The sequence below is a fragment of the Scyliorhinus torazame genome, chromosome 9, assembly GCF_047496885.1.
Source record: "Scyliorhinus torazame isolate Kashiwa2021f chromosome 9, sScyTor2.1, whole genome shotgun sequence".
Classification (NCBI taxonomy): Eukaryota; Metazoa; Chordata; class Chondrichthyes; order Carcharhiniformes; family Scyliorhinidae; genus Scyliorhinus; species Scyliorhinus torazame.
The window spans coordinates 99674184-99685927 of NC_092715.1; the positions used below are offsets into that span (position 1 = coordinate 99674184).

The 11744-nt window shown below is 47.2% G+C and overlaps 1 protein-coding gene across 1 annotated transcript; it reads right to left on the reverse strand.

Moving 5' to 3' along the window:
- Positions 1 to 3956: 3956 nt before the first annotated feature.
- LOC140430116 (probable G-protein coupled receptor 150) lies at positions 3957 to 5156 on the reverse strand. The gene has a single exon (XM_072517632.1). The coding sequence runs from the start codon at positions 5154 to 5156 to the stop codon at positions 3957 to 3959; it is 1200 nt and encodes a 399-aa protein (XP_072373733.1).
- Positions 5157 to 11744: the final 6588 nt, after the last annotated feature.

The following is an 11744-nucleotide window of genomic DNA, read 5'->3' on the forward strand; positions in this document are numbered from 1 at the left end:
AGCTGCATGTAGTCGATGACCATCCGATGCTTCTCGACCACCTTGACGACCACCACTTGGGCTCTCCAGGGGCTGGTACTGGCCTCAATGATCCCTTCTCGTAGGAGTCGCTGGACCTCCGACCTGATAAAGGCCCTGTCCCGGGTACTGTATCGTCTGCTCCTAGTAGCGACGGGCTTACAGTCTGCGGTGAGGTTAGCGACGAGCGAGGGTGGGGCGACCTTAAGGGTCGTGAGGCTACAGACGGTGAGGTGGGGCAGGGGTCCACTGAACTTTAAGGTAAGGCTTTGGAGGTGGCACTGGAAGTCGAGCCCCAGTAATAGGGCAGCGCAGAGATGGGGAAGGACATAGAGTTAAAAGTTAGCATACTCTACGCTTTGTACGGTAAGGGTCGCGACACAGTACCCCCGGATTGCTTCAGAATGTGATCCGGAAGCCAGGGAGATTTTTTGGGTTGCGGGTAAAATTGGGAGGGAGCAGCCCCTTACCGTATCTGGGTGAATGAAGCTGTCTGTGCTCCCGGAGTCGAAAAGGCAGGCTGTCTCGTGCCCGTTGACCGGACGGACATCGTAGATTTTGTGAGGTGATGAGGCCGGGACTGGTCGTGCGTGATGGAGGCGAGCTTCGGAAGGAAATGGGTAGGCCGGTCGGAGGTAACAGCGGCCAGCGTACGATCGGGTGAGCAAGGCTCCCAGGAAGCTGCGGAGTGGTCCCAAGATGGCGGCCCTCATGGGTTGCGCGTGGCGGGTGGCATCGGAGATGGTATCAAAGATGGCAGCCCCCATGGGTCGCGCGTGGCGGGTGGAGTACAAGATTGCGTTAAAGATGGTGGCCCCCATGGGTCGCACGTGGCGGCCAAAATTGAAGATGGCGGCGCCCACGGGTCGCACATGGTGCGTGGCGTGGCAGCTGGGGGCGGCTCCGACAGGCAGCAGGCAACGATGCTGCGCCTAGGGGTTTTCGGGAGAGATCGGGCCTGGCAGGCTTTCGCAAAGTGGCCCTTCCTCCCACACCCATTGCAAGTCGTGTTCCGTGCAGGGCAGCTTTGTCTGGGTGCTTACCCTGGCCGCAAAAGTAGCATCTCGGGCTTCCGGCATTGGCGGCTTGCTGCGCAGCACAGGCTTGTGCCGCACTCGAGTCGAGTGATGGCAGCGCCCACGAGGCCGCCGCGCAGTCAGAGATGTAGGCCTCCATGTTCTGGGAGGCCACCTCCAGTGAGTTTGAGAGCTGCACTGTCTCTGGGAGGCTGAGTGTGCCCCCTTCTAGCAATCACTGGCGGATGTAGTTTGATTTCATGTCGGTGGCATAAGTGTCCCTGACCAACAGTTCCGCATGTTGGGTAGCCGATACCGCCTGGCAGTCACAGTTCCTACAGAGTACACGCAAGGCACGCAGGAATTCTGCTAGTGATTTCCCAGGGCGTTGTCGTCTCGTGGCAAGAAGGTGCCTAGCATACATTTAGTTTACCGACTTTACATAGTGTCCCTTCAGCAGCTTTATCGCCTCCATATACGAGGGGGCGTCCCTGATGAGAAGAAAGACTTGCGGGCTCACCCGTGCGTGGAGGATCTGCTTCTTTTGGAGGTCGGTGAAGTCTTCGGTGAAAGATCCGAGGTACGCTTCGAAGCAGCTTAGCCAGTGCTTGAATGTTGCAGTGGCGTCGGCTGCCTGTGGGTCCAGCTGCAGGCGATCTGGCTTGAGCAATGAATTCATCTTCGTAGTTTAGTTTATTAAATTGATAAGCCATCAATTAACACACAAGTGGTGAACATAACTGAGGCTTTAATAAACTAAACAGAAAGTCTCCTGGCCTCGGATCCCGAACTGGGGCAGCGGCAGAGCCGAGCCACCTTTATGCCGAGCCCGGGGGCGGTGGAGCCAACTGGCAGTAGTTTACCACATTACATATAATAGTAGCAGTTACCACAATACCCAGATTATATACTACAGTAGGTCTGACCCAGCAGGGACAAGCCCAGGCATGTAACAATACAACAGTACAATACAATACAGTGGTTTACCACAGCATGTTTATAATTCTGATCTGAACAGCACTGTTTTCTTGCATTGTCGTAAATTGACATTTTTAAAGCATAGCCGAGGATAGTATCAAAACTCTCGCATTTTTAGGTGTTAGGGGAACGCTTCAAAACAGGGTTTGCGAATATCTGGAAGCTGTAGCTGGTGAGGTGAATATCAAATTCAGCAGAGATTGGCCAACGTTAATTTTACTGAAAATGAAAGATCTATTTTCTAAGGGAGGTTGTGATTGTGCCCACAGCAGCCATGGCTAAATCAGGGGATTGAGTTTGCAGCCTTGGTGAAGTGAAAGGCGAATGGATAACAACCCAATCAATTAGAAAATCGAATAGGAAATCCTGTAGAGAGCAAAACTGTGTTGGACGGTTCATTCAAATCTAAGCAGCAGTTTAATAATAAAAGGGTGAATCGAAGGCTTAACTATTTTATATTTCCACAATATTCTGTTAGAAGGTAACCAATGTATTTTTAAAAAATAATCATTTTAACGTTGTATGTGAAGTTAAGGACGACGGTTACAGTACTTGACTCTCAAAGCGATAGAAACCCTCAGAGCATGACCTGAAGATCACAGGAGGTACACATTACCAGAACCACAGTATTGTGTCACTAGTCCTCAGGCTTTGAGGCCAATAGTGCTCACATGCAATTTTTATATTTCCTGCACACCCACAAAAGCAGAAATTTTGTGGTGAGAGGGACAAGCAAAAAAACAGACGCTCTGGTGCCAGGAAAGCATCCAAACATCAGCAACCAAAACAAAATTAAAAAGCCCTCTCAAGCAGAACCACATAGGATCAACAAAATTAAATCTAGTTTCTTTTTTTTTAAAGAAAAAAGTTATCGAACAAAACTGTAGCAGTTTTTTTTCTCACTAGCAATTATAATTATGTTAAATGTATACAACCATTCAGTCTGTGTAGCGTGTAATGAAATAATTCTTCGACATCATTGTCTGGTAGTCTGAATTACTTACATGCAAACAAGTTACAGGAACTTGTTCACAACGCTTTACAGTGAAGGACAATAGCTGTCCGGAGTCCTCATTGGCAATATCCATGTATAACACTGATTGCCTGCAACTGATAGTACTTCCTATGTGGAGGCTGAAGCCCAGATAAATGGTCTGTCTACAAGGTAATGCATCAAACAACGTCCGCTGGTGTGATCTAGGAGTTTGCTTTCGGCAGTTTTACGAGCAGATTGGAGTAGACTGGCTCTCTTCTGTCAGTTCGCTGTCTCCTCTTTTAAACTCTGTGCATCTCCCTCTTAATCTGAAGGTCCTCTCCAACCATCCATGGTTGATCAGGGTACATACAAAAAGCAGCACGGTAGCATTGTGGATAGCACAATTGCTTCACAGCTCCAGGGTCCCAGGTTCGATTCCGGCTTGGGTCACTGTCTGTGCGGAGTCTGCACATCCTCCCAGTGTGTGCATGGGTTTCCTCCGGGTGCTCCGGTTTCCTCCCACAGTCCAAAGATGTGCAGGTTAGGTGGAGTGGCCAGGATAAATTGTCCTTAGTGTCCAAAATTGCCCTTAGTGTTGGGTGGGGTTACTGGGTTATGGGGATAGGGTGAAGGTGTTCACCTTGGGTAGGGTGCTCTTTCCAAGAGCTGGTGCAGACTCGATGGGCCGAATGGCCTCCTTCTGCACTGTAAATTCTATGAAAGCCCCGTGCTGTCTCACAGTTGACCCATTCTTCATTGCATATTTTACAGGTACTTGCAAGACTGGGGAATGTGGTGGTGGTGGGGGAGAGGGCGGGTGGTATCTTGTTTAAAATTATATTTCACAGCACAAGATCCTGTCTCACGAATAAACGGGTGAAGGGTCTACAATGGCGAGGTAACCAATGTATTTAAGAAAATGACGAACGCCTGCAGTGGACAGGAATGCCAGGTGGGTTGGCCACTTTTCAGACAGATCCATCACAGGGAGCGAGTTCGCTGCTGGGACACAGACGGACGGTGTGGACGGCGGTGTCTGCTTCAGATGTGCTGGGGCTGGAATGCTCCACTCGTATCCCAACTGCACACAGCTCCCTGTGGAATGTGTTCTCTCTGTAATCTCTCAGACAGGCGAAGCACGCATTCTTCTCCAGCCGCCTCAAGTAGGCATTGTTAGTCTTGAAGAACAGGTAGACATACGGGTTGGCCGCACTGTTGGAAAGCGCAAGGATTCCCAGGACCGGAAACACCTTGCTGTCTGACTCAGTGATGGCCCCGAAGGCGACTTTCATCTCGATGATAAAATAAGGTAACCCGCAGACTGTAAAGAGAATGGCAATCACCAGGGTCAGCTTCAGTGTCTTCACCTTGGCCCTTGGAATGGAGCTACTGGTAGCGATAATTGGGGGTGGCCTCCTCCGCGGCTTTTGCTCAGCGTTTTTACTTGCTTCGCAGTTTCCAATGTGCTGCTCCTTCCTCCAAATGGCCCAGAGGATTCTCGCATACGCCACGCACAGGATGCAAAAGGGAGCAAAGAAAACAGTAATAGCTCCAAATATGATATACATCTGGAGGTGCCATGTGGGCAGGTGCCCAAAGGTGCTCAGGCATTTATCTCTGCCTCCCTGTACTGATAGTTTGTACACAAAGGCTTGGGGGATGGAGAGCACAAAAGCACTGACCCAAGATATGGCAGTCAGGATGTTGGTGGGGAGAGGAGGCTCCAGTGGGTTCACTATTACCTGGTGCCTTTCCAATGCGATAAGCGCTGTGATGCTGGATGAAGCAATCAGCACAAAATCCTGCAAAACTTTGAAAACTCCGCACGCCAGATCTCCAGCCAGCCATTCATCTTCCAACACCTCCCAAATGATGTGAGACAGCAGCGTCAGGATGGACACACACAGGTCCGCCAGAGCCAGGTTCATGAGGAGCAAATCAATTTTCCGCCTCCTGCTTTTGCTGCAGCCGGTCCTGTGCAGCACTGCCAGGTTTCCGAGCAAAGCCAGAGCGAAGATGACCGTGGTGGAGGTGATTCTGATCCGTCTGTCGTACAGCGAGAGCTGGAAAACTTCGCTCACATTACCTGCTGAATTCATGCCCCAGGCATCCAGGGAAAAGTTTATTTGAGCTGGACTGCCCCAGGTAATCGCGGTCTCCATCGACATGTTATTTCAGTTATTCGTGTGTTTAGGTTGGAGGTGAAACGCCACCCTCCCGCCGCTCGAACAGAAAGATTAAGAGCCCCAGATCATTAATCTCTGCGCTGAAACATCCAGATCTGTCACCCACGTCATCTGATGGCAGGTCCAGTGTAACACTGGATTGGTGTTGGGGAGAGAGGCTGACGCCTCTGCTTTCTTTCAGCAGTCATTTCAGTCCATACATATTCTTCTCTCAGAGCCTTTCAACAGCAACCCCTCAGACACCTCCATTTACTTTGCTGTAACCGTTGCCATAATAAATGGACAGACATGAACGGTCTCTTGAATTAAATGTTAAATTCTATTTAATATAAAGGTTCGAGTATGGACACGAGGTTATTGTTTTAGAAAGGTTCAACATTAAAAAAAAATTATCATTAACATTGTTCAATTTCTAAAATACAAAAAATAAACACATTTACATACATTAATCATAAAAAACAAAAATAGAACAATCCCCACTAAACCTAACCGCCCCCCCCCACAACTAACAGTGACCAATTATTTGAAATAAACAATAAATGGCTAGCATCTCTGTTAGAATCCCTCGATTGCTCCCCTACTGATGTACTTAACTTTCTACTTTATTAAAATGTAATTTATTCCAAACAAGTGCAAAACAGGGAAAAACAAAACACACTCCACACAATCACAGTCCACAGTTTGTACAATTTTCTCCCCTTTTATACCCTCCCACACTGCCCCTGCGATGAACAATTCCTCAAACGTTGTCATGAACAAACCCCACCGCATCTCAAAGTCCTCCTCTGACCCTTCCACTCAAACTTAATCTTCTCCAACCGGAAAAATCGTACAAGTCCCCCAATCAGGTCATCACTCCCGGCAGCATATCCAACCTCTAACACAGCAAGATCCTTCGCCGGCAATTAGTGAGGCGAAGGCCACAACAACAGCCCCCTTCCCCTCCACCAGTTCTGGCACTTCTGATACCCCCAAAATCACCACTGGCCTGACCTCTACCCCCAGAATACTGCTCCCAGTATCTCCCCAGCTTCTCGCAACCCCAGAATGTGTGCACATGATTCGCCGGCCCTCGCCCACACTTCTCACACTCATCGGTCACCCTTTGGAAGAACCCACTCATCCTCGTCCGAGTCATATGTCCCCTATATACCACAGTCCCCAGCCTATTTTCCCCCCAGCTCCTCCCATTTGTTCTTGATCCTCATCACATGCGCCCCCTGCTCCCCCAACCACCCTTATATATCTCCAATCCTACACTCCCCCAACTCATCCAGGAGCAGCAGTTGCTCCAGTAAAGTGTTCTCTGGCAACCTGGGAAATGCCCTCCACTCTTTCACGCAAAATTACTCACCTGCATCTAACTAAATATATCTAAATCCCCCTCGGTAAATCAAACCTCTCCTGCAACTCATCCAGACCTGCAAACTTTCCTTCCGAGTACAAGTCCCTCACCCTCTCCAGCCCCGCCTCCCTCCATTTCCCATACATCCCACCCAATTCCTCCGGCTTGAACCTGTGGCTCTAACACAGCGGTATCAACACCGACACCCCCTCCAACTTAAAGCGTCTCCTCAACTGATTCCACACCCTGACCATTGACTGTATTGCTCCCTGTATTCTTCCCTGAAGCCAATGGCAGCATAGCCGTTACCATCGCCCTCAGGCTGGATCTCCTACAGGACTCCTCTTCCATCCTGTACCACCTCCCCCCCCCCCCCCCACCACCATCGCCTCATCGTCTCCACATTTGCCGCCGAATAATAGTGCAGAGGTTTGGTAGTGCCAATCCACTTTCTGTCCCTGCCTCTGTAACAGAGCCCTCGTTACCCTCTGCTCCTTCCCTGCCCGTAGGAACGCCGAGATCACTGTCTCAAATTCCGAAAGACGTCTTTAGGGAGAAAGATCGGGAGGGTCTGGAAAGAAACAGGAACCTTGGCAGCACATTCATCTTTGCCACCTGCACCCTCCCTGCCACTGTCAGGTATAGCGTGACCCATCTCTTTAAATCTCCCCTAAACTCCTCCACGAACGTTGTCAAATCTCACCTGTCCATCGTAGCCCATTCCCTCGTCACCTGAATCCCCAAGTACCTGAACCTTTCCCAAGCTATCTTGAATGGCAACACCCCCAAGTTGCACCCCCCCAACCCCCCCCCTGCACCACCACATTCACCGGAAACTCCTCACTCTTCCCAACATTCAACTTACACCCAGTGAAGGCCCCAAACCTCTCCAATATTCTCATGATCCGACCCATTCTCGCCAGCAGGTCTGACACAAACAGCAACAGGTCATCTGTGTATAACAACACCCGGTGCTCCCTGCTCCCCCTCACAATCCCCTGCCACTCCACAGACCCTGAGGTCACAGTCACACTTTTGTTGCCATCGTGTATCATAGAATCATAGAATTTACAGTGCAGAAGGAGGCTATTCGGCCCATCGAGTCTGCACCAGCTCTTTGAAAGAGCACCCTACCCAAGGTCAACACCTCCACCCTATCCCCATAACCCAGTAACCCCACCCAACACTAAGGGCAATTTTGGACACTAAGGGCAATTTAGCATGGCCAATCCACCTAACCTGCACATCTTTGGACTGTGGGAGGAAACCGGAGCACCCGGAGGAAACCCACGCAGACACGGGGAGAACGTGCAGACTCCGCACAGACAGTGACCCAAGCCGGGAATCGAACCTGGGGCCCTGGAGCTGTGAAGCGATTGTGCTAACCACCATGCTACCGTGCTGCCCACATGTGAATCAATTCTCTTCTATTGGCAGCACAATGACTTCCATTATTACAGCCATTGTCAACAACAGTGCGAACAACAACAGCAACAACGGACGGCCCTGTCGCATACCTGAGCAGTCCAAAACTCCTCAAACTCATCTCATTTATACGTACACTTGCCACCGGGGATACATACAAATAACGCATCCACACCTCAAACTTCGGGCCAAACCCAAACCTACCCCAAATTTCAAATAAGTACCTTCACTCCACCCGATCGAAGGCCTTCTCTGCATCCATAGAAACAATAACCTCCGGCACCTGCCCACCTGACAGAGTCATAACCACATTTAACTGCTTCCTGATGTTGCTAGAGAGCTGCCTGCACTTTATAAAATCCGTTTGATCCTCAGCTACCACCATCCTCCAACTCCTCCTCCCACCTGGCCTTAACCCCATCCACCGACACCGAATCTGCTGAAAATTTTTGTCCATAAATAGTTAAAGTGCCCCTTCCTCCGACACCGCGAGCAAAAGAACCCTCCCATTAGGGATGTTGACAGCTCTACAGGAAATGTCGGGAAACCTGTTTCACAAAGTAACGAACTTGCCGATATCTGAATGAATTTGAACCTGAGAGCCCAAACCTTTCTGTCAATTCCTCCATATTGGCAAACCACTCCTCGAGGAACAAATCACGCACTCTCTCCAACGCCTTTCCTTCCCATCCCCTGAACGTGGCATCTAATCTCGCCGGCTCGAACAGATGGTTAACACAGATGGGGCCCAGCTTCGACACTAACCCCAATTTAAAAGTTTGTCAAAATTGTCCCCATATCTTCAAAGTGGAAACAACTACTGGATTTAACAAATACTTTGTTGGTGAGGACAGGAGCGGGGTTGTCACGAATGCCCCCAAACCAGACCCTCTACATGACCTTGATTCTATTTGTACCTCCATCGCTCCTGGATCACTACACTAACCCAACACCTTCTCTGCATTAGCTGCCCAATTACAAAATATCAGCTTTGGCAATGCCAGGCCTCGCTGACATTTTATCCCTTTGAAGGACTCCCCTGTGAATCCTCAAAGTATTGCCCATCCATGTAAAGGATGACATCAACTTCTCGACCCTCCCAAAAAAAGACTTTGGAAGGAAGACCAGTGGATACAAAAAATACAACAATTGTGGCAGAATGTTCATTTTGATCGACTGGACCCTGCCCATCAAGGTCCGGGGAAGGTTATCCCACCTTTGCAGGTTAGTCTTGACTGTACTTACCAGAATAGTTTATGAAGTTGGGTCTAATATCGAGCCACTTGGACCCCCAGATTCCTAAAATTTGATCCAGCGAAGCGAAATTGAAGAACCCCCAGGTTGGCCCCCCTCCCCGGGGGGTTCACCGGAAAACACTCACCCTTTTCCAGATTTAATTTATATTTGGAAAAGAGGCCAAAGCACCTCAGTAGTTCCATTATATCACCCAGAGTGTTGACCGGTTCCGTCTTGTAAGGTGAAAGGTCATCAGCGTACAGAGACACCCTATGTTCCACCTCTCCTCTAATTATTCCCTTCCACTTACCCAAAGCCCTCAAAGCGATGGTCTTAGCTTCCATCACTAATGCAAACAAGAAAGGAGACATAGGGCACTCCCGTCTCGTTCCCCTATTAAATTAAAGTACTCCAAACTCATGGTGTTGGTGCTGACACTAGCCGAGAAAGTCTTATACAACACGCTCCTTGCCTATAGACAACAGGTCAAACTGAAGCTGCAGCTTCTTTCTGTTACCCACGGGTTCTGGGATTGGGTCATTCGAGTATCTGCAGTCCACTTCCAAAATGTTATCCACCAACTTCTGGCGCTCCTCTCTAGACTCCCTATCTATATATGTCTTGTGCGATTTGATCTCCTGTCTAAGCACCACTTTCAAGGCCTCCCACAGAACGGAGGGCAAGATCAACCATTCCCATTAAACCCCATGTACTCGTCTATAGCCTTCGATATCTGTCCACAGAACCCCATGTCTGCTAATAACCCCACATCCAGCCTCCGGATTAGCTGCTTATTTCAAACCTAACCAATTCTACTTTCCATTGATTGTGAACCTGATATCATTTACATCATTGACAAAGGGTCATCTGGACTCGAAACGTTAGCTCTTTTCTCTCCCTGAGATTTTCCACCATTTTCTCTTTGGTTTCAGATTCCAGCATCCACAGTAATTTGCTTTTATTACTTCCATCCTTAAGCACTACTCCAGTTATAAAGCTCTCATGCACCATGAGTAAAGATAAAAATGATAAATCAATTTAAAATTAATTAATATGTAAATACTCAAATAAAGATTTCACCCTTGGATTCTCAAATTGCATCCATTCTGTTCCATAATACGAACCATGAAGCTTTTTCAATTACCATTTCACATTTTCAAAAATGGTAGCGTATTTTACTAAGTTTCGAAGTTGCTTAAAACCTTCACATTGCTATATAATGATTGCTAGTATACTGTTCCCAACTGACTAATTGATCATGAATTGGTTGGTGGGCTAATGTGTGTCTTATACCTGGAACCATTATGCACTATTTAGATGGCCTACCTGTGGTTCCCTCCTCTTGGCACCAATTATAATTATCGATAGTCGCAGTGTCAGTCATAGATCAAACACTAATGAGTGGAATATTTGTTTTTAGTCTTCCTCTAATGTTTAATACATGCTTTGAAAGTTTAAAGAAAATCAAGAGTTAAATCATTTAAGGGCCAATTAATACAGTACATATTTTCCTTTGTGAGTGAGGCAATCGCAGTGGGAATCTTCAGCTCCAGTTGTGACTTATTGCCCTTGTTAACATTTAAACATGGATGTTGGTTTTCTCAGCACCTCACAATAATGTAAAGGAAGTTCCATATTGATAATGACTTCAAACTTTATTCGAGCAGGCAATTAAGGTGTCTGAAATAATCTATCAAATCTTTTTGGATAAAAGCAAGAGGATTCACTGAGCTGCTCATCACTGACAGGTCTAGAATGCCAGAGGAAGATATTGGGTTTTCATTCACCCTCAACATTTAATGTTAGTCATCAAGAGCCCTTGAAAGTGCAGATGAATGGCAAAGCACAATCTGTATTCCAGGCTCAGAAATTAGAAATGCATAACCCATGTCTGATAACAGGTGAGTGGTACATTTATCAGACAGTAATTTCCATTTCATTTTATCTTGCATTTCTTCTTTTGATTTGAGTTCTTTCATATTCCTTTCATCATTTTCTTTGTAATTTGTGTTTCACTTTCCCTTTTCTATCTTTTATTATCCTTGTTTGGCTTTTTACCTTTTTTCATGCATCATTGCAAGTTAGAAGTTGCAGTTTGTCCTGACTTATACTCTTGTATGTTGATGTTTATTGATGCTAGTGACGATTTTTAATGGTAATAGCACAAAAGTGAGATATCCTGTGTTGTTGTAGTTACTATTGAACAAACAACCAGCCTATTATTACTGAAGTTTTAAAAAGTAAAGTTTTCATTTGTGGCCTTTCTTTGTGTGCTAACTCACCATTTGCCAACAATATCCATATCAATGTTGTAACTGCAAAAGGATTTAACTTCACTTCTTCTTTTGTAGGTCACTGGCGGTCCTTTTCTCTCTATGTTAGTACATGCAATGTTTCATCTGATTTTCACTGGTGCTGGTTTTGCAAAATTGACCTTACAAACTTGCTGTGTTATGTACTCTGGGATAACACAGGCTGCAACTTGATGCAGCTTTGACCAAAAGGTACTCCAGACGTTGAAGTAAGTTCAATGTGATTTATTGAACCATTAGCACAGTTCTCTA